This window comes from Cygnus olor, chromosome 5 (genome assembly GCF_009769625.2).
Source record: "Cygnus olor isolate bCygOlo1 chromosome 5, bCygOlo1.pri.v2, whole genome shotgun sequence".
NCBI classification, from domain to species: Eukaryota; Metazoa; Chordata; class Aves; order Anseriformes; family Anatidae; genus Cygnus; species Cygnus olor.
In genome coordinates, this window is record NC_049173.1 from 5014943 (window position 1) to 5037850 (window position 22908).

The 22908-nt window shown below is 50.0% G+C and overlaps 2 protein-coding genes across 6 annotated transcripts in view; both read right to left on the reverse strand.

Moving 5' to 3' along the window:
* Positions 1-8611: 8611 nt before the first annotated feature.
* Positions 8612-16803, reverse strand: CCDC198 (coiled-coil domain containing 198). Its single transcript, XM_040557824.1, has 7 exons — positions 16793-16803; positions 15857-16119; positions 14373-14449; positions 12262-12348; positions 11823-11921; positions 11047-11209; positions 8612-9966 (listed from the first exon to the last, which is right to left on the reverse strand). Exons 1-7 carry the CDS (start codon positions 16801-16803, stop codon positions 9746-9748), a joined length of 921 nt encoding a protein of 306 aa, XP_040413758.1. The 3' UTR covers positions 8612-9745.
* Positions 16804-19655: 2852 nt separating this feature from the next.
* SLC35F4 (solute carrier family 35 member F4) overlaps positions 19656-22908 on the reverse strand; it is a 109194-nt gene continuing 105941 nt past the window's right edge. For all 5 annotated transcript variants that reach the window (XM_040558847.1, XM_040558845.1, XM_040558846.1 and 2 more), the window contains 3 exons: positions 22445-22637; positions 21024-21113; positions 19656-20107 (listed from right to left, as the gene is read on the reverse strand). In XM_040558847.1, coding sequence (XP_040414781.1) covers positions 19866-20107; positions 21024-21113; positions 22445-22637 — 525 coding nt within the window. In that variant the 3' untranslated portion in view covers positions 19656-19865. The remainder of the gene's footprint in view (positions 20108-21023; positions 21114-22444; positions 22638-22908) is intronic.

Sequence of the window (22908 nt, forward strand, 5' to 3'; positions counted from 1 at the left end):
AAAATATTGTGGCACTCAGGTCCCTCTGGAGGCCCCTGAAAGAAATTTGAGCAGGAGCCCACGTCCATCCCTTTTCACATCTCTAGAAAACCACCTTGGGGAAAATATTTTGGCTGTAAATGACTGAGAAACTGCAACTGCAAAACCTTTAGGCAATGGGAAGCTGCAGCAAAAGATGCTACAGTTGGGGAGCATGGACAGAAGCTGAATAGCCTAAGATAATGTCACCTGGATGGGTGGGGACAAAAAGTACCCATCCCAGCCTGTGGTTCCTCAAACCAAGCTCCACTCCTGATCCTCCAGCACATTTAGCCCGAGATCTGTATCTGCAAGGAAAGGCTGGGTTTCACCTCAACAGGCTTTAATTGTGTGGGTAATGTGCTTGCTTCTCCAGGTGTTGGGTTACTGGCTGTCCTCTGAAAGCAAAGATATTTCTCCTCAAGGTTAGGAGCTTCATGTGTATTTATTTATCTATTCACTAAAGTAAAACCTTTCCTCTCGCTAAAGCAGGAAGGTGGTGGTGCTTTCTGCACTGTGAAAAAAAAGAACCAGCAGAAAACATTGTTCGCGGTTGTTTGCTTTACATTTCTCTCCAGGCTCGTTTTGTTTGTCTTTTAAAGAAAACGTCATCTTTCTTGGTCAGCCCTTAACTCTTTGAAATGCACCACATGGATGATTAAGCGCAGGAAGCATCCAGCCTCTGAGCGTGATTTCTGTGCTAATCAAGGAGAGCGGCGCTGCTGAATCATATTACGCTCGGACATCAAAGCAGGCTATTAGGCCACGGCTGGCAGAGATCTGATTATAACCGCGGGCTGGCGGCGGGCACCGGAGGCATGGCGAGGCGAGGCGAGGCTCTGCGCAGGCCTCGCCGGGCCGGCTCGTGGAGTTGTGCGTCTGGCTGGCAAAATCCACCGCTGAAGGCAAGTAACTTGAGGGAAAACGTTGCCCCAAAAGCATTTCATTATTTTTTCCTGCGATGGAAGCCGTCTGAACTGGAGCGCTTTGGTATGGTGAGATGAATTTTGTAAGGCCCTGCTCACTCATTTTGTGGAAGCTTTGCAGAAACACCCCAATTTCAAAAATAGCTTTAATGACCACCAGTCCCACGAACCTCAAGGGCAAAGGACTTCATTTAAGGGCTGAAGAAGCAAACACAACAGGTAGGGTTGCCAAAGGGGGGTGTTATTTTCTCAATATGGGGCCTGAAGCTGAACGCGTCTAGGTTAAGAGCAACGATTTTCTTTGGAGGGGTTTGTTACCTCGGATTCAGGCCCTGCTCCAGATCTTGGTGCCCCTCTCTGGTTCCTTGTGTGAGCACAAAGGCAGGGCTCATTGTGCTTAACTGGAACATCAGTTACAAAATCTGAGTGCTGGAAAGCCGGGAAGTGAAGAGGTAAGATAATATTCACTTTAACTATTTCCACATCATAACCACCAATCATTTGACTTTTTTGGACAATAAATAAAAGCCTTTTCCATCTCTTCAGTTTACTAATTCCAACTCAGACACATGCTTAGCAGTCTTCTCTGTTTTTTACAATAGATTTTAAAAAGTTTTTGCTGTTTGTGATTATTTTTCTCCTTCTTACCCAGCTGAAGACCTGGATCAGAAAACTTATCAATGGATTGAGTCGAAGGAGTGTTGCTATCCTTGTGTTATGTGCAGCTGGACATCCGTTTTCCCCTGGTAAATGAAGATGCATTGTGCTGGCTGTACCCACATCCACCAAGTCCCCTGCCCAGACATGATGCCAACCTGTGGAGGACACAGTCCTATAGAAGGGCGTCCAGCACTGGATCCTACAGCTGCAACATCACAGGCTCTGCCACCTTGCTTTAAGGACAGACCTTTGCCACCTTCGTGGACTGACATACCCAGCAGGTCTGCCATCAACCCATACAGCCACGTGCTCCCCCGAGGCCTTAAAGCTCATTCCTGCTCATGCACAACATTAATGACCTCCCATCAACACAAGCTGGTGCACATGTTCACTTGAGACTTTTCCTTACAGAGCACTGTAAGAGGGGTGGAATTTGTCAGGAGGCCACTGATGAAGCAGTATTTCAGTGTCACTACCTTAGAGTAAAACCCCAAAGAGGCTGAAGCGTTCCTCTCAGCTCCCCGGACCCACTCTCCTGTGCCTCTAGAGCAACCACGGAGTTGCTCTCCCAGCGGCTTTCCCAGCTGTTGTTAGCTGAGTTGGAGGAAAACCTCACATTTGCTGCTCCGAAGATGTGGGTCTCTTGCCATGGAAAGGTGGAAAGGAAAAAAACAGGGCATAGTGGGGAAAATAAGTCAGAGCTCTCAGCACCTGGTTGCTGGTGACTTCTGCATGCAGGGAAGCACAAGCTGGCACTGCCTGCAGCCTGTGTACCCCAGTCTGAGCAGCACCCAAAGGTTGCTTGAGCACGGAAAAAGTGCCACATTGGCATGGAGTCCATTGAGTGAGGGATGCTGCAGATACCCGGGCAGGATGGGGTCCTGTGGGGGTGTTGGGAACGGCCAGGAAGGCAGCAGCCCCCCTGTTAGCATCCCTGCGAGGCTGCCCCTCTGCAAAGCGCCTTCGCAGTGTTAACCCTGCTGCACAAGATCCCTGCAGGTAGCTCATTAAGTCGCGTCTTCTTCTGAGAGATGAAGCTGGGGAGGAAAAGAAAATGAGGGCAGAGCGATGTAATGTGCCCAGAGCAATGGGAGGAGGCAGTTATCAGCACCCAGAGCAGCAGTGGGCTCTTCCCAGCCCCTCGTCCTCAGCTGTGAGGAGATCAGGTAATTTGGTTTTCCAAATCCTTCAGGTAATCCTTCAGGGGAGGGGAGGGGAGGGGAGGGGAGGAAAGGGAAGGGAAGGGAAGGGAAGGGAAGGGAAGGGAAGGGAAGGGAAGGGAAGGGAAGGGAAGGGAAGGGAAGGGAAGGGAAGGAAGGGAAGGGAAGGAAAGGAAAGGAAAGGAAAGGAAAGGAAAGGAAAGGAAAGGAAAGGAAAGGAAAGGAAAGGAAAGGAAAGGAAAGGAAAGGAAAGGAAAGGAAAGGAAAAGGAAAGGAAAGGAAAGGAAAGGAAAGGAAAGGAAAGGAAAGGAAAGGAAAGGAAAGGAAAGGAAAGGAAAGGAAAAGGAAAGGAAAGGAAAAGGAAAGGAAAGGAAAGGAAAGAAGAAAAATGTAGGGTGTGCAGGAAGTTTTTAACCTTTTTGTTTATGGCCACTTACAGTCTTCCTGTTTGCAACAACAAAGTGGATTTGGCAAGCATTGGGAATGAGAAAAGTTCAAAATAAAGGTTGAAAGCCAGGGTTGTGGCAAAAATTGTTCTTAGAGATGAAACAGACCCCTGAGTTTTTGCCTTTTTTACTGCTCTTTTGCACAGCACTTTCATCCACATCTTTGTGCTTACTTTTAGTAACGTCTAGCTACGTCATTCTTACAAATAAAAGAAAGAAAGAAAGAAAGAAAGAGAAAGAAAGAAAAAGAAAGAAAACCCCCAAACCCAAACTCCTAATCTTGTTTTGAATTGCAACTCTGCAAAAGTCTCAGGGAAAAGTGCAAATTTTTTTACATTTTTTTTGCACAGACCTACAGATGCATTTTGTACAACCTAAATTTTCTCAAAAACCCATCTCTTTCTCTAAGCTTCACATACGGAAAAACACACCGAACCGAGTTAGTTCTGTATGTGAATTCTCCATCTGCTGCAAAAAAAAAAATAATAATCTACAAGCGTATTATTGTATCAGCACCGGTCAGTAGCGTGCTCAGGGGCACGGCGTAATGCAGCACAAGCGAGGTGCTGCCCCAGTGCCCGCACAAACCCACACCAACGGGTGCTGTCCGTGCTGTCCGTGTGCTAGAGGAGATGGGAGGCTGCGTGCAGGAGCTCTTTTGAAGACAGAGGAGCACTGTAAGAAAAATCTGCTCCAGCGAGTCTCACAAGGGAGGCTTTGTGTGGCAAAAAGCTGTATTTTTAGGTCAGCTTGGCTAAGCTGAAGGAGGTGATTTGTGTGTCAAATAGAAGGGGTGTCTGGCTTTTAATCTCAGCTCTTTTGCAGTGCAGACATAAGTTGTGAGCCACGTTGATTACTTTGGCGTGGTGTTTGCAACGGGGATCAACTGGTGACCAGCAAGAGGCCAGTGGCTGGCCCCAGAAGTTCAACGAAAGATGAGGGAGGACCATAAAACTGACACTTTCCTGCTTCTCTTTTCTCCCAAAACAGTTGTTAACCAGCAAGTTCTCAGTTAATGCAGTCATTTTGGTTGATAACAAGATCATATGCTGTATAAAACCTGATTTGATTAAACAGGTCATTTGCAGTTTGCCTGGACTACCAGCTAATACCAGCGCAGGTATCATCTGTGTCACAGGGTGGCTTATAGGGAGAGGGAAATTCAAGGCTGGACCAGCACCATAGCAGGTTTTTACTTTTATTTTTATTTTTTAGGGGGTGTTAGCAAAGCATGGTGCTGCTGGAAGTGAAGGTGAGCGAAAGCTGGATGGACCAAAATGAGAGAAGCGCTGAGCAGATGTGGGTTCCCCCGCTTTCGGGCTTCCCAGGACCAACACAGGTATCTCTTAATACTGAGGACACTTTGTAAAGGCTCCTATTTCCACTCAGAGCCCTTGAGAAGCCAAGGGTTGAGCATGCTTGATAAGCACAGAGAGGGCTCAGCTCAGATGATCTTCGCTGCAACTGCACAAAGGGACAAAAGAGGCATCAAAATCGCCGTGTGGAAGACATCCTCATCTCGAGTGGAGACAAGAAAATGTGCTCTTGCAGAGTTTGCAGTTCACTCTGAGCAATGAGTTAGCACTATCAGCTCCCTGTGTTGCTCAAGGCATCAAAATAGGATTGAAATGAAGCTTTGCAGTGCTCAGGGTCCTGCAGAGCCCTTCTGTCTGCCGGTCACAGGCCCTCAGCAGAGCTAAGGAAGGAGGAACCCAGGGCGAGGGCAAAGCCAGCAGAGACTTTAGGAGGAGTCAGTGGGGAAAAAAATGTTAAATTGGGGAAAAGATAGAAGGGAAGAAGCCAAAACATTGCTTTTCAAGTGAAATGCCAGACTTCCCCCATGCTACTGCCCTCTGGAAGGATGAAGTTACCGTGCCCAAGGGATGTGGCAAGGAGGGAATTATCACGGAAACACAGAATATCCCAAGTTGAAAGGGAGCCACTAGGATCACTGAGTCCAGCTCCTACATAGCAAGGAGCAACTGATCACATACATGTGGCTCTCCTGCCAGTGTGCCAAGTGGGGTGTTTGCTCTGGCTTTTATTCTTGTGGGTGGCTCAGGATGCTGGGTGCACTCTCAGACAGGCAGCGTACGAGTAAGCCTATCTGCAGGGATTCACAGGACAAGCCATTCCCACAACGTGTCAGTAGGTGGCAAAAAGCTACAACCCTTGTGCTCAGCAAGGAATCAAGGTTTTTTTCCTGCTCCCGCAGGAACAGGAGGTATCTGCAGGCAGCTCCATCCCATCGGTGGAGATGGAGCGTGTGCCTCCTGGCCAAAGGTCCTGCTCTGCTAGGACAGAGGCAGCACCACATAAAGGGCAGCATCCCCTGCAGGTCCCCCCCTCTTTACTCATCAGGGGACCCCTGTGCCATCGCTTGACCTTCCTCAAAAGGAATTTTTAAAAAGCAGGGAACACAAAGGGCTTAGTCAGTATTTCCAGCGCTGGGAAACAACAGGTTTAGGGCTATTGCAGTATAGTCTGAGGTTACCTGTTAGACAAAGCAAAACTGGACGTGGCTGGTGTTTTTTAAACTGATGATGACACTAATCCTCACGTACAGCCTGAAACAGAGCCGCTCACGTCGGTGGTTTGGGGCATTTTTTTTCTTGCAGCTTTGGGTAAGGAGATTGAACCAATCCCAGTTACCTGGCCCACACCTCCCAGTGAGTCAGGAAGGGAAGGGTTTGACGAGGTTAGTGGAAACTGCCTCGTGCCTTTGATGGTGGTTTTTATGCTGCTGGATGCGTGCATGTGCTGGGGAAGGGAGGCTGCTGTGTGGTGCTGAGCATTCCTGAGGAGGTCAAAGGCGCTGAGCACCAGGTGGGGCAGGGCCTGGGAGGATGAGAAGATCACGTTAATGCAGGGTACGTGATGAGATCCGATTACAGCACAGCGCTGAGCCTTGTTCTGCTTTGTTTACCTCTCTTTGCTAAGTGTAAGTAAACTGTATTTCTGCTCAAGAACAATAAAAGATATTACAGCAGCCTGGGCCTCGAGACCTCTGAGATAACTTTCAGCTTTTTTAAAGACAGATTTAAGGTTCTTCAAGATTTCCTGTTGTAAGTAGCATACTTCATTGCTAAGAATTTTGCTAGATATTAACCGTCGGTGCTGACTTTCCCCAGCTCAGCTGGCTGCATGAGGCTGAGCACTGTCATTTTGCTTTAACATTTCACCAGAATCAGTCTGGCTAATCCTGAGCGAGAGAAACTTGCATTTCTCTGTCCGTATTACCACCTATGCCAAAAGCAGCCTGTACCCATTTCACTGGGAAGATAAACACCCTTGTGTGTTGGGGCAGGGATCTGTGTGACCTACATCTCCCCTACTTCAGGACTGTGCCCTGTGCTGATGCCTGTGGCCATGTCATTACCTGCATAAAATCTCAATGCTTGGGCATTTTGGTGAAACCTGACAGCTTCAGTTCTCCAACGGTGCTGCACCTGGGCTGGGCAGCCCCTGTCTCAGCCCAGCTCCTGCTGGGGATGGATTTAGCTCACAGGATGACTCCAGCCTCGTCTCAAGGCTGGGAGGAAATCGCAGCAACACCTTGTTAGCCAGCAGGAGACAGCGTGTCCTCTCCAGAGGGTAACTCATCCCACCACGGGACAGACAGGGGACATCTCTTCCCACTCTGACCATCACTCTGCACCACCCAAATCCAGCCCAGCTCGGGTTTTGTCATCATTATCCATCAAAACTCATCCCGTGCCTGCCAGCTGGGATGCAGGAGAGCTCCAGCCTCCCCTGGCCGCGGCAGCAAGCTCGGACGGAGGAACTCGCTGCTCTTGTGCGCGACTTGCACCAGCGCTGCGGGTGCTCGCTTCTGTCGAGCGGCAAATTTCCTCCCCTACATAGTAGTGACTCATCCTTCAAATGACGAGATGATATCAAGCGTTTGGAATTGGGAGCTATTCAGAGAAAAACATCTCTGCAAGGCTCTCCTTGCTGAGTCGCAGCACATGCATCGTGGGGTTCTTGTTGTTGCTTTTTTTCCCATCTTCTGTAATTTGTAAAAAGCCTAAGTTTCGTCTTTAGTAATAGAGAAAACATTTTCATTTCCAGCCTCTGGAAGGATGTTAGGAAACATGAGAACAGAATGAGTTGCTGTCTGCCTCTCCACAGGTTATGATGAGTTAACACAATTGAAAGCGGCTGAAAATCAGTTTTGAGCACCAGAAGCAGAAAGCAGGTTGGCCGGCTTTATTGCCTCCATAAGAGCAAATTTTGCACACTGTAAATTGATAAATTAATGCTCAGAGTCCCTTCTCTGCACAGTCTGTGATGTGGATCGACTGGTCCACACGCTCTTCTCCGTGGGCAGCACTCTTCCCAAGCGCTGGCAACGTGATTATTGGAAAACTAATCAGCTCTATCTGAGATAAATTGCATTTCCACCAATTATCGCTTAATTGTTGACAGATGGGAACACAGAAGGGAGATATGTCGAATCATTAAGAGGACAGGTGTACAGACAAGTGCCAGATTAATTGTTCCAGCCCATTAAATCATTGACATTTTCAGCCTACCCTCAACACCGAATCCAAAGCTCTCACGATACTTCCAGATCGCACACAATGCCCGTGTTTATGAGGAAAGTTCGCAGGGGCATTTTCGAAACGCAGACTCCAGACAAGGACTCATTAGCCACTAACAGTTCTCCTTTCTCATTAAAATCACTTCCCTTATTTCTCCTCCTCTGAGCTGGGGTTTGTTTTCTTGGCTTTTCCATGAACTCACACACGGCGTGTGGGCTTGCTCCAAAGCGCAGTTTTCTCCACGAAGCGTGCAGACGTGCTGTAATGGGCTGTACATCCAGAGACGGCGAAAAGACAGAGAGGGGTGAAGCCAGGACAGAGAAGCTCAGCGCTGGGCAGCTGTGCTAGAGGCTCCAGCTTTGATTTGGGGCTTTGGCTGTGACTTCCAGCTCCTGCTTTTTCATTTTCAATAAAGTTCAAGAGAGACAAATGGCTAAACACTGTTGAAACCGAGTCAGCCACAGGTGTCTGATTCCTCTAAACACGTGTGAAAATGTGTCTTCTGCTCTTTTTCCGGCTATGTTAAGCCAGGAGGCTGAGGATATAGAGCTGACACATCCAAAACAGCCCCGTGGGAGGACACGCTCCACTTGAGCCCCCCAGACCCTACCCTGCCCTGGGCACACAAGAACTGACTCCGGATCGAGTTGTTGTGGATGCCCTGCGTTAAACAATAAGGGGGGCAGATTTCCAGCAGAAGGAGATGGAAGCAGCTGTGGTGGTGATGCTACCTGTTGTTTGTAGGGTCCCTGCCCTGTCCCAAAATCCTGGTGAGCAGCCCCAACTCCCTTCTCGTGCATTCGAAAATCCGACATCACTCAGCTGAGATTAAAGTCAGGCAAGGCACACGAGGGAAACGCAATCAAACAGCAGTGCAGGGCTTGGGTTAATTAGGTGGTGCCTAAGTGAGCGAATGGCACGTGTGTCTGTCTGTCTGCCTGTCTGTCTGTCTGCATGAGGCTTCCAGTCTGTCCCCGCTGGTGGCCAGGCCAGCCAGCAAGCTCATCTGAGGATATTTTACCCTCTGGTCAGTTTTAGGCAGATCAAGGGGAAAGCAACCCAGGAAGACGTTCCCAGGGAATCATTTTATGTACGTGCCTGGATGACTTTATGCTGTTCCCTGACAAAGCTGATGCACTGCTACCTCACCGACCTACGGAGAAAACCAGGTAGGAGACACGGGAACTGGTTGTAATTCTCTCTGGATGATTTTATATGGAAAGCCAGAGAATTTTATGAAAAAATACACGTGGGAGAGATGGGAACTGTAAGATAAAACTGACATCTTTCGTAGCACCATTGCTTTGAATGTATTCGGAGATGACCAGCACCCTGCAGCACCAGGGGCTGCTGGAGACCCCTCTGTTCCCACCACTCTGCACAGTGCCGAAACCTGAATGCAGTGGGCAAGTGAACAAAAACCAGTGTTTTTTGGAAGATTATCCGTAAAACTGGAGGTTAATACTGAAGAAAATACATACATTTCTCTTCCTGGAGCAGGGGAGGAGAGGAAACTCAAAAAAAAAAAAAAATCAAAAAGGAATTTTAGAAATGCCAAAATATTTATTTGAAAGACTTCCTAAAGCGATCATTCTACCTTTCATTTTGAACTGCTTTTCTGTGGCTTAGAAAAGGATGTAAGGTTGAAAACAAGTTAGGCGGAAAGGTCGAGTAACTCAAAGGCAAGGGAACTATTTCATCCCAGCTGGAACTTCTGCTGGAACATTTTCCAGCTTCTGCTTGTTTGTTTTGCCAGCCTCCTCCTCCTCCCTCTGCCCCCACGTTACTGTTGCTCAGTCCAAACTGTTTTTCCCCAGCTGTTCAGATGCAGCCACGTACCCAGACCTGTCACTACCGATCCCATCGACCACCTCCGTGTTTCCAGTGGCCCTGTCCACCCGCCCCGCGCACAGCACCGCTGCTGACTGCAAACGCCGTGCCCGCACCCTGGCACCGTGGCTTGGTCCTTCAGCACGTCCCGAGGCACGCCACTAGAAATCTGTATCGAAGAACTCGTCGAAGAGAGAAACCCTCTCCGTCCTGGTCCTCACCAGCGCAGGTTTGCGGTGAAGTTTCCTCTCTTCCCTCTCGCAGCCCCCCGAGTCGGTGCTGGAGGTGTCCCAGAGCAGGTCCCTGGTGCGCGGCTCCCTGCAGAGCCACAGCCCGACCTTGCCGTCATGCTGCCCTGAGAGTCCACCATCCCCTCTGTTTCCTGGTGGAGAAAATGAAAAATAACTGGAATTTTGCTGAGAGCCATGCCCCAGCCCATGGGATTCATGTGGCAATCGCTACGGGCAGCTGGGGGTGTGTAAAGAAGATCCTGAGAAATCCCTGCAAGACCAGACCACACATCCAGGGCTGGGCAGGCCAGACATAATCTATTTGGGATTATATTTCGTAACATTAGAAAGCCTGGTGTGAGGCAGTGTGGTTTAGCACTGCCCCACAGGTGCGGGTGGCTGGATCCCCACGTTGCATCCCAGGAAGCACGTTCCTGCCCGAGATGCTGGAAGATTCCTGTTGTGTGTGTCGGGGAGCACCGTGTCCAGTGCCTCCATGTGGCAGCAAGTCTAGCAGAGCCGTCCCACGAGAACACCCTGCCCAGTGGCCTTCCCACAAGGGAAACCCCCCAGTGTTTTTTTTCCAGGACGAGAACTGTGCCCTGCAAAGCCCCTCCTGCAACCAAGCTTCTCACGTAGCTTTTACCCCCAGGCAGAAGAAAGCTGCGGCACAGAAACGTGGTGGCTCAGACGGGACCTGGACAACCCTGGGGACATGGTGCTGCAGGTCTGGAGAGGGCTTACTGGAAGGTTCAGCCCCTAGCATGGACATTCACCCCCTGGCATGAGGAGAGGCCACCCCAAAGCCCTCTGGCCAGAGACGGAGCCGCTGCTGTGTGGGGAAACCCCGTCCTGGGGACAGGGTGACAGCTAAGGACTTTGCCACCAATATCCAACAGGCTGCTGCTTGATCCTGTTTCTTCCACTAACGATTCTGTGATATTCTATGATATTCTATGATATTCTGTGATATTCTACGAATCCAGCACATTTTGTGACATCCCCATCCCACGCGTGTGGGCTGCAGCCCGTGGCACAGTGCTGGCACCGGGCAGGGACATGGGGAACACATGGGACACGATGAGGATCTTCTGCTGGTGGGAACCGGCTCCTGCAGGAGCCTGTGGTTTTATGACCCTATAGCTATTCCACAGCTTCCACGGGGAAACTGTTCTGGTGGTATTTAAGATGCTGGGGAGCTTTACATCTCCTTGGGAAACTATTCTGCTTACCAGGGTCTCCATTAAAATGCTGATTGTGCTCAGCGGGGACAAGGTCTCGGCTGCTGGTGCTGTCACCTCTCTGGCGAGTGTCAAGGACTTTCTTCGGGCTGAATTCCTTGATTTTTTGTTTATTGATTTTTGCCTCCCTGTGGAGATTTCGCTTCAGCTCTGCCTGGGTTTGCAAATGAGTCGTCAGCACAAGCAGCAGAGGAGCAAACACGTTTTAACAACTCGGCACGGCATATCATTAGGGGGCTGGCACTGAAAATAATTACACAGCCAGGTAGCTTAGGTAAGGAAAATCATATTTGCCAGCGTGGGTACGTGACAGAACATGACCCGGATGGAGGTTTGTGGTTTCTCCATGGGCTACGGCCAAACGAGGGCAGAGCACTGAAAAAAATCAGAAGTAATTACTGAACTTTTCCTAGGGGGGAAAAACCTCGTGGGTGGAAGAACTCCGCTGGATAAAAAAAGAATGAGAAGGAGCCTGCAGGAGGGTATTCCTGCATCTCTGGAGGGGAGGAAGGATGTGGGCATGGGGACAGGGAGCAGGGCATCAGCAGGAGCCGGGCCTGCCTCTCGGTGCCAGCATCTCCTACGTGTGTGGGACATTCCCCAGCCCAGCGGGGAGGTGTGGGTGCACCCACCACCCTGGGGCTGCTCCCCAGCCTCATCCACACTTCCCAGCCACAGGATTGAGACCTCCTCGCCCATGGGGGAGACCCCGGGATGGGAAAACCCCACGGAGCCTGGGCCTCTCCCCAGAGCCCTCCCCACGTTACCTCTCGGCGCTGGCGGGTCAGCTCCAGCATCTGCAGCTTGTGCAAGTGCTGCCGCCTGCCAGGGAGGGCTCTCAGGCTCTGCCCGCTCTTCTCCAGAGCCTAGAAGGGATTTTAAAACATAAATAAAGACATCTGCCTGTGCTGAAATGAAAAGAAACAGCTACGGGCTCCCAAACCCACGCCTGGTCCCTCGGGTGCTCCCCGGATGAAGGCAGTGAGCATTTTCCTGCCCGGCCAACTTGCAGCAATTCAGAGGAGGTTTTCTTAGCGCTTGCAGTTCATCTCGCAGCTCTGGGGCATGGTGGAAAATCCTCATTAAAACCACGAACATGTGCTTCTGCCCCCTGAGGTGCTTCTGCTGCGGGCTGTCTGAGCCGACATCGCGACCTGCAGGGAGAGGAGGCTGCGCGTGGTCGGTGAGGCCCCACCTGGTCCTCACCTTGGCTTTTGGGGCTGCATCCACGTCGTGCTGACTCCAGGGCTTTGCAGGAGCAATCCCCCGTGGAAGGCCGGCGGGTTCAAGCCTCTGCAAGTGCAATATTTACAGTGTTCAGCATTCCTCCTTCCATGCCAGCATGAAACCTGGTGCGAAACTACCTTGACATTTTTCCAGCTCTGGTTCTGGCCTGGCTGCTTGGGATACAGGAAGGAGATTGGCATCTTTAGCAAATGCTTAGCACACACAGGTATTGTAATTTAATAAAATGTCTCCTGGCAGGTCGGACAAGGCCAGATCCCAGTTACCTAAGACCCCAAGTCCAGCCATCAGCCTAACACTGCCAAGCCCTCCACTAACCATGCCCCTAAGCACCACGTCCCCACGTCCCTTAAACACCACCAGGACGGGGACTCCACCACCTCCCTGAGCAGCCTGTTCCAGTGCCCAACCACCCTTTCCATGAAGAAATTCTTCCTGATGTCCAACCTAAACCTCCCGTGGCACAACTTGAGGCCGTTTCCATCAAGGGCCCCATCCCCAAGCCCTGCCTTGCACTTTATGCGGGACATCATTAGCCCCCTGAGGATGAGCAGGCGTCCTCCAAACGTTGCCATGCTGTTGGCTGGCCGCCCTGAACTGCTGCCAAAGCCTTGGCTGTCATTTTCAAGCATCCTGTAAATGAAGGCATCATTGCAGGACATAAAAGGCAGCAGCAGTGAAGGAGTGCTGGAGAGGAATCCCAGCTCAGCCCAACACACCCAGTTAAGAGCAAACCGGCTCCCTAGAGTCAATGGGAAGCTTCCACGTGGCTTCCTATATATATATATATATATGCTTCTGCTCTGCCCTGTTTTGGGTTCTACCAGCAGGTCACCTCCCAGCTGGTGTCTCCAGCCGAAGTGGAAGGGGTGCTGTCTGCTGCTCCCTTGTTCACCTGCATTTGGAGCAAACCTTCGCGTGCCCGCAGCGCTGCACCGCACTCGCTCCTCCCGTCCTGCTCCCCACCCGCGCTCACGGCTTGTGGTTGGGTTTTGTGCGCACAAAACTGAGTATGAAGCTGAAAGAAATGGCACTAGATGGCAGCATGTGACACCACAAGCTGCATCACTCAGAGACACCGCTGAGGCTGAAGGCAAACCGAGTCCTGCAGGGAAGGGAAATTTTTGGGCTGTCGGCTAAAGTTGTGTCAGGGGCTGGAACATGGTCCTTGCAAGGGCCATGCCGTCCTGCTCTGCGATGCCTTTGGAAGCCTTCCTGCAAGGAAAGGGGCTTTTGCTGGCAGTTAGAATCACAGAATCACAGAATCATTAAGGTTGGAAGAGACCTCCAGGATCATCTGGTCCAACCACCCCCCTACTACCAATGTCACCACTAAACCATGTCCCTAAGCACCAGGCCCAACCTTCCCTTGAACACCCCCAGGGACGGTGACACCACCACGTCCCTGGGCAACCCGTCCCAACGCCTGACTGCTCTTGCTGAGCAGAAATGTCTCCTCATTTCCAGCCTGAACCTCCCCTGGTGCAACTTGAGGCTGTTCCCTCTGGTCCGTAGTGGCAGTGGCCAAAGCACAGGGTGGGGTTAGCAGCGCTTTTGTCCTGCAGTGGGTGTTGCCAGTGCCCTAACAATACTTAAATACTGCTGGGACAGAAATAAGATCAATGACTATAAATAATACATGTGGTTAAGAAATTTTTAAGCAAGGCTGTGATTACACCTGGCAATTTACAGGGTGTAGCTGGGTTCATTACTGCCTCATCCTCCCACCGATTCAGGACATCAGTGCTTGGTGTCCTTCAGTGCTCCCGGAGCCACCCATGTTGGCCAGGGCTGCGTATTTTAATCCCAGCAAGGAAGGCTGGAGCAGAGCACCCCTGCTTCAGTGGGGGGGGTGGGGGTGGGGGTGTCACCTTAGTGCTACACGTGCAGCGGACTGCTCAATGAATTTTGGGAAAGCAGAGAAGCTCTCCAGGACGACTGGGATCGTCGGTGTGACAGGGGTCTCAGAGCAGGGCAGGGAGGTGAGAAGCTCACCCAAGGACTTGATCTGCAATGGGCTGACCAGCTGGGGAAAATACAGCTCTGCCAGGGGAGCCCCTCAAACCCCTTACTTGTGGTCGCCGAGGCGGGTGCAGTTTGATGATGCTGCTGCCTTCATCTGCCGGCACGGTGTTGAAGGAAAGGGGCCCTTCAAGGTCAGAAAAGGAGAAGACAAGGGTGAAGTCACTTTGGGGCCAGTGTTGTACCCAGTGACAATTTTCTGCCCTGTTTTTTGTTTGGCATGTCCCACTCCCATCTCTCTCTGTGTACTCCGATAACACTGGGCATAAATTATTGTTAGCTGCAGAAATAACGTGGATGTATCCGTGCCTGCGGCTGCTAACAGCTCTGCCTGCCACGTACCTCTCTTATTCCCTCTACAACCTCTTAAATACCCCATACGTGACCACAACCACCCTCCGTGTCTCCTGTGTCCTTGTCCAAGCAGCGATTCAGGTCCCTTCTTGCTGCTCAGTCTCTGAGACATTATTATTATTACTACTAATAACATTATTATTACTACTAATAATAACATTTATTATTATTATTATTATTATTATTATTATTACTAGGTGGAACTGAGAACTATCCCTGGCACTTTTACTGGCTGCAGAAGAAGTGGGTGACATCCAGCCCTTCATCTTTTTTGGAAACCAGCCCAAAATACACACGTGTGGGGAAACGTGCTGCACACCAGCAATCCCCTGTTAGTCATTAAAGCTGAGCTTTAACGAGGCTGAGCAGTGGGCCCGGATCTGTTCTGCGCTGTTGGTCTCGGATGGACGCTGTTGCCTTTTTTTTTTGCTTGCAAAAATAAACACCTGGGCAGTAGCTATTTCTTTTACAATTTCTCAATCCTCCTTGTCTCCCCCAAACCTGCCTCGTTGTGTTTGGGTGCCATTTTAAAGCAGTGATTGAGCTCTCACCTGGCAGAGCCCCAGGGAAGGGAACTGGGGATAAAACTCAGGAATTTGGAGTGGAGGCTGGGGAATGGCGTGGGGATACGGGGAAAGGGCATTTCGTTAGGGTTGATGAGAAACGTTCCTAAAAATTGCCCATTTTGATTTTTTTTTTTTTTTTTTTAACCTTGCACTTCAGGAACAACAGATGCCCCCCACTGGAGGAAGAGGAATTTAACACTAGCCAAATTGAATCCTTGTAAAATAAACAATATCTATTCTCTCGGAGGCTTTGTTTAGTTAGACAGCAGGCTGAGCTAATACATCACTCATGTAGTTTGAGAACGCACTTCTAAAAATGAAACATGTAAAAGAAAATGGCATTTACTGATTTTTTTCCCTTGCCTGTGGGGAGGTTTTGGGTACAGGAGGTTTGGAGCACCACGTGCATGGACACACACTGCTACGGGACTGGTGCCTTGTGGGGTTACCCTGCTGCGAGACATGGCTCTAATTTATTTTAATGCTGAATTTTGCTTGCTGAGCACCTTACCCAGAATCTAACTCCAATTAAAGTAATACAGATGTGCCCAGTGGTCCACGTTATGGGGTTACGCTGTGATAGCCCGAGGACCACCCCCCCCCTTGCCCCTTACCTGTGGAGGCCCTCCCGTAGGAGGTGTTGCGGAGAGGGGGGAGCTGCCCATGAAATGTGGGGGTTCCCCACTCCCCCACGGCTGGCGGGCGCAGGATGGGCCCCCCCAGCACCGCAGGGTGTGGGATGGGGTGAGCGGGCAGGTCCTCGCTGGAGAGCATCGGTGCCACCCTGGTCACCTTGGGGTGCGCCTTGGAAGAGCTCAGGCCCATGGTGTAGAGCGGGGGCTTTGGGAGAAGGAAGAAACCTCGTGCTGTGCCCCCCCTGAAGGCAGAGAGACCCTTGTGCTCTAGCACAGGGCTCCCTGCTGGCCGCCTGGCTGGGGCTGGCTCCCACGGATGAATGCACCTTTGTGTCCTTCCCAGGGGGGTTAAACATTGACTCAGCCCCGGCCATGTCCCAGCAGGGACAGGAGGAGGCCACTGCTGACGGGTGAGCCGCGAGCAGGCCGGGAAGGCAGCGCCAAGCTTTGCTTTTCACCTGCAAGTCACTTTCAGCAAGCAGCACCACTGCAGCTGGCGGCCCTGGATGTATTTCTACAACCAGCTCTTTGGCTAAATCTTCAGCCTTTGGAAGGAAATTCAATGTTTGTATCGGGGGGATTTGGCACAGGGCACCTGTCCCATGCACAGCCGCAACCATGGGCTGCTCCCCCCCTATCTGCCTTGAAAAGGTGTTTTCGCCTTGAAAAGGTGTTTTGAGTTAATGTCACAGCCACATGTCCTGTGTGTTTGGTTCCAAAACGTACATCTCGCCTGAAACCACAGGGAAAGGAGCCACTCTTCAGAGTATCACGTCTTGTCACCATGACTGGGGTGGGGGAAACTTACGGTCTGAAAGGAAAACGCTGGGCAAAAGGTCCCCGGAGGAGCAGATGGTGGTGTGTGTGCGCGTAGTGAGATAAGTGTGCTTTGTGCTTTTCTTGCCAAAATACTACCTGGAGTTCATGAAAATCCCTGGCAAGTAAAGTAGGAGGGAGAGAAATTATGCGAATAGTCTTGTTGTCATTTATGACATTTGCAGTGTGTTTAGGGGGAGTGTGAACAAATCAAGCAACAACGAGAGGACAATAACCCGGCATCGTTTCACTGGCTGGGATCCACACTGGTGAAGAAGGCCAAAATAACAGCAAAATAGCCTCAATTTATTGTCTTATTTCTTGTTTTTAATGAGATTTCTCTCGTTGAAAGGCAGAGCTGCACTCTAGAGAAAACAATTACCCTCCTCGCTTCGTAAGAGGAGCGGCGAAAGCCTTCTGCTGCCCTGCTTCCACCCTCAGCCCTGGATAGTGCCCAGGTAGAACGGCTGGCCCCAGGGGAGGGCTGGGGGCCTGCACCCCGTGCCTGCCAGCCCCATGGCTGCAGCTTTTGCCTGCTGGGCCACTGGGGCCATCGCTGGTCCCCAGGGATGGGCTGCGAGCGCACACCAGGGCTGCTTCACGTGCTAGGCCTCATGTCAAGCCTGCTCTTGTCGGGCTGGCACAGTAACACCTTCTGCCGTGAAACGTCTCAGGCAGGGGAAAACTGACTCAAACGCTGGGATTTCACGTTATTTTCCCTGCTGAATACACAATGAGGTTCCTTGAAGGATCCAGTCCTGTGCCTGAGGATGCTGCCATGAGTGTTTGCCAAAAGGTCCTCATCGATGCGTACTAAAAGGAAATGTTTGTGTTCTCCATGTGTTCAGCTTGGCAGGAACTAAAATTTCAGTAAAACACATCTCTAAAGCTCTCTGTTAGTGTAAATGAACATATCAGCTCCAAAATGGGCTCAGGGTGGTGCTCCAGCAGCCATGTGCTATTTGCTCTCAGCCTCATCGTCCCATCCATATCGCCTGTTCAGCACGGGTCACTTTTTCAAGATATTTTTAACAACTGACTTCTTCAAAAGCAGCAGATGAAGCTCTGAGCCCATCTCTTCAAATGCTAGAAGAGACATTTAAAAGACTATGTGGGTACCCAGACCTTACATGTCTGGGTTTAGCGCAAGGGGGATGCTTGTTCAGGTGTTTCTTCCAGCTCTTGTTGTGTAGCCATGTGATAAAAGAGCCTGAGCTATGGTGTTTTGTTAGTTTTCAATGTAAATGAGTATTTTGTTAGCTCTGCTGGTTGCAGCAAACAGTTTATATGGACAAACATTAACGATAAAAACCATCAGGTAGAAGAGAGTCAAATTAAAGGCTGCATTTGTAATTATCGCCACGAATGGCTGCACTTGCAGCAGCATTAAGCCCTAACGCCCATGGGGACAGGGTGATTTCTGCACCACCCTCCGGCCCCAGCCCTGCCACAGCCCTGCCACAGCTGCTCCTGAACTCATGATGCCGCCAGGGTCCCCCTAAATTGTGGGGTTCATGTGGGGCCCCATGACTCACAAGCCCACATGTGCCCACTGAGAGGTGAGAGTGCAATCAGCACTCTTGTACATTGTGCTGGCTGTGCTCTTATTTAATAACAAACACTGTTGTTGCTATCATATAACCAATACTATTCATCATGAACCCCTTCTTAATCTATTTTTTTTTTTTTTCTGGCAGAAATACTGTCAAAAAAGCCCTCCTAGCTGGAAATCAAAAGCACAAGCACCGGGCAGGCTGGTAGAGCTCAGCAATCTGCACTTCTTTCCAGTTGCTTCTACTCTTCTTAAATAAAAAAAAAAAAAAAAGGAAAAAAAAAGTTTCTGTCTGCATATCAAGCACTCTCAAATATAAGTCATCTTGCATGACTGATCCTAGGAATGCTGCAACAGAAAACAGCCATCCTAAATTACCCAGTGAGTTAGGGAAGGAGCTGGCTTGGCTGGTTTGTTTGTTTTGGCTTTTGAAAGGTTTTGCACTGCGGAGCTTAAGAAAAATATGTTTGGCCCAAATGAAAAGCTCTAGAAAATGGGAACTGGCATTTCCCAGGGATGCCGGTGATTTGGGGTGCTCAATCTCTCATGAGAAGCTCGTTGTTCAGGCAGGAACGCAGCTTTTCTGCAAGGAAAAAATGAACAAATAAATAAATAAAGCTATTTTGGCTTTACTAAAGGCACCCCAAATCTAGGAGGTTGCTGGAAGGAGGTGCAGCTCGGTGTGGCTCTGGCTGCTGCTGGGCTGGTGCGGGAGCTGGGTCCCTTTCGGGGGGTGAAGCCATGGGGTGGCACCGGGAGCTTCCCAGGCTGTCTGCAGCTGGGCGCCCACAGCCACGGGAGCCCTGAGCGGGGTCGGTTCTTCTGCTGCATTCACTAAGGGATTTCTTGCTTCCAACAGACTGGGAGGGAAGGTGTCCCGGCAGCACGTGGCCATGTCACTGTCCCTGACAATGTCCTGGCTGTCACGTCGATTCGGGCATCAGGAGCGAGCCTTTGATTTCCACCGCCTGCAGGCACAGCACATAACGGAGAGGAGACGAGCGTGCAGCACCAGAGGGCAAACAGCACTGCAGCATGTCTGTTATTTTGTGTGGAGTAGCTTTCATCACATATTTCACAACAGTGTAACCTAATGAAAGATTAATTCTTTGCGTGACACGGGATAATTATTCTGATAACAATCCCTAATAACAATGTGAACATCAGCTTCCTTCACAAATGGCTTCTCGAGACTTCTGTGAGAGGTCTGGAGCTGCTTTCCAAACCCACTGCCTTACCGAAAGATTGGTATGTTTTGAAGCTAAATTCATGTGTTCAATTTTGAGACTTAGCTGGAAATGTTGAAAATTTGTATCCTCGAGAACAGCTCTACTTTTGCCACCAGAAGACCAGTGATGTAGACTTGATCCATATTTTAAACCTACCAGATCAGTAAGACAAGAGCTTAAATGGTTTTTATTAGAAAACATTTTATTGTGGTCATTTACACCCTTTCCTTGATAATTGTATAAATGTAAACATTTATTATAGATGTATTTCTCTTATCTTACAGTTCATCCCCAGCTCAGAGTAAATGTCATCGTTAAGCATACAAGTAGTGAGGAAATTTAAGCTATATTCACAGAATATACATCCGCGTGCAGTTCAAGTCCACCAGCCCTAAGCCAGTGGTATAGACACTGTCCCGTTAGCTCTACTTCTGCTTCTCGTGTGTACGCTGGAGTCTGTGATGTCGTCGGCGTGATCCTCGCTCTTCTTCTCCTTTAAGCTGTTGATGAACCTCAGGGTGATTTCATCCCACTCCTCGGGGAGCAGCATCAGCAGAAACCCAATGCAAATGATGATGGTGGCTCCCAGCCTCACCACACTGAAGATCATTTTGTGCTTCAGGAGATCTACAGCTGTGAAGGAGAAACAACAAGGCCATCAAAATGCAGCAGGGTGAACTACAGCATCAGAGCAGCCTGGCAAAAACCTGTGTGTTGTGCTCTGGCTGTGATACAGGCCACATCGCCCCCAGTCCTGTAGTGACCAGCTCCTAGGGTTCAGGGCATGGCCTCAAAAAAGAGAGCTTCAAAAAGCCAGTCTAGCCTCAAAGCTTCCATTTCTGCTCTGAGAGGGAAGGTGTTTTATGGTAACTCTTTATCTGTAGCAGGCTGAATCAGCATAACATTTCCTTGTGCTGCAGAGGTCAGCAGTAGGGAGGTCAGAAAGCTGGAGATGATGTCTCCAGGCCCAGCCTCCCAGCTCCACAAGCCGCAGTAACAGCACATCTGAGCCCTTCAGCAGCCTCATCCAGGTACCGACAACCACATTTCACATCTCTGACCTGCACACCCCTATAAATAGCTGTCTATTTGAAAACATGCTCAGACACCCCGAGTTGCAAGGCCAGGGAGGTGGAGGAGGAGATCAGAAGAGCAGAGAGAGCAGCTGTTCAAGAAGAACGAGCTTTGGCCAAAAATCCCACATACGCTCCCTGCCCTGGTGCTGCACGGCAGGTCACCAGCACAGCACTGAGCCACGGCAGCGGCACGCTTCCCCCTGCCACGTCTCAGCAGACATAGTGGCAACCAGCCTGCCCTCTCCTGTGCACAGGATGGACGTACCCCATCACTTCCACAGCAAAGAATAAGGATTTAAAAAAAGGCTTTTACTAACTGAAACACCCACCATCACCAGGAGCAGCTGTGGAAGGTGAATGAGACGGAATCATTTGTGAAATATGTGGCAGCAGATTTTGAGCATTTAGACAATAAAGTGCCTCTGCTGTGTGCCACCACGTTTCTCTTTCAACCAAGGAGCGTATTACTTTACCTGCATTGCCAGGGACGCTGAGCACCGTGCCGATAGAGATCAGGATGGGGTACGTAAGCACGACGCCAACATTAACCAGAATGTTGAACGCTGGGGAAAAAAACAGAAAAAATAATATATGATTATGCAGAAAAGCATTAGAGCGAGGCATTTTTCCTCCACCCTGACCCCGTGAGTATGATGGGGTGATAGCAGCAGGGAACCCAGGCTCTAATGGGCAGTAAATACAATTACCCTGTGAAGTTAACCAAGCACGCTGTAGTGAGACCAGGGTTTTGCTGCCATGTTGAAGGCAAGCTGAAAGCTGAGAGAAGTACAAATGCTCAGCGCCTTTAATTTATGGATTTATGGGGTGCTTTGTTTTGTTTTTAGTAACAGTCTTCCCAACCAGCTTCAATTTTCTTGAGATAACAAAAGCCAATTGTAAAACTTCCCTTTCATACCATCCTTTAGGGTGCTGCCGTAAGGGAGCAGCAAGCTCTCAGAGCCAAGGGTGGTGCTGAGCAGTGTGGCACTCCCTAGGCATTCCTCTTCTGCTGGTGGCAGTCCCCTGTGTGGAAGGAGCAGGTCTGTCTGCTCCACAATGCTGTTTCCTCCTGCCTGGGGTTATACTTTCAGGCGGAACTCTGGGTGGTAAGTCATCCCTATATTTCTTCCCTTGGGTGCTGACAGAGAAGCTGCAGCTCAGGTTAGAGTAGCTTCAAGGAATGGCAAAGGCTTGCTCTCGACACCTCAGCCGTCAGTCCTGCCACCCCGTAGGATGGCTGCACTATGGGCTACGTACTGGCACTAGCATCCTCTTTGTTTCCATTTAATATACTTGCAGTGGAGGCAAACCTCTTCAATTATGAAATAATAGAGACTTTAGTAAAGGGAAGTACGTTCTTATACGTCTAAATTAAAACACCCTGGGCTGAATCCAATAGCTATTCTGCCTGGCTACGGGATAGCCATTGGGGCTCTGAAAGAAGTGTTGTGGAAGAGAGGAGGGGAGATGGAGGCTGCAAGAAAAGACACAAAGTGTCCCACCCCAGCAGGTCCCCATATCGGTGTGTGCACACCAGTCCACATCAGCGCACACCAGGAGCTGCCTGAGTACATGCAGCCCTTTGAAATTCGATCTATAGCGATCAGACTGTGCCAGAGACAGGGAAATATCAATAAAACCACCGTAGGAAGGCGAAGATGAGACGTGGACAATTAGTAAGGCTGCTTCGTGTTTATTCTCTGCTACTAAGGTTTGTGTTAAGGCTTCCTATGAAATTGTTACTCACTCATCAAGGAGTACCCATTTGCACTGGGACCAGATTTCACTGTGAGAGCTTTGCTGCTTAAATGGGGGGAAATGTTTGTGTCTGAGGCTCACCTGGTACCGGGGGCAGGAGGAGGAAACAGAGAAATGAGTACACGTTATCGCATACCTAACCAGAGGCCAGCCACTCCGCACAGGTAACCCCACGGCACAGCAGAGAACGGCGACCAGTACTCCACTTTGGTAAAGTACAGTATGATGGGGGTAACTGAGATGAAAATTAAATTGAAGAAGCCCAAGGTGGAGACAAAATGAGCGGCCTCCCCGAAGTTTGCACTGCCAAGAAACATCTTGAACAAAACCTGCAAAGGAGAGCAAAGAGGAGGGTTTAGGCTCACGTCTGTCCTGGAGAGCAAAGTCCTCCTGCACAGGGTCCTCTGTTCCTTCGGGGAGAGCCGGGCACAGGGCCAGCCCTGACCAGGACAGGGTGCCACAGTCTAGGCTCTCACTAAAGAAGAGTTTTGCAAGGGAGATTTGGGGATGATTTCTGCCTTACTTGCATTTTAGCACAACGAGAAGTACCGTGTTGTTATTAACAGGGGGAAGGTTGAGTCTGTACAACAAAGCTTAGCA

Excerpts from the sequence above, each read along its gene's own strand:
- CCDC198 (XM_040557824.1), bottom strand. Across the intron at positions 14,450-15,856 it reads CTACGGGAGGGCCTCCACAG|GGCCCCTTTCCTTCAACACC; the intron begins GTAAGGGGCAAG and ends CTGACCTTGAAG. Across the intron at positions 11,210-11,822 it reads TGACCCGCCAGCGCCGAGAG|GCAGAGCTGAAGCGAAATCT; the intron begins GTAACGTGGGGA and ends TTGCAAACCCAG.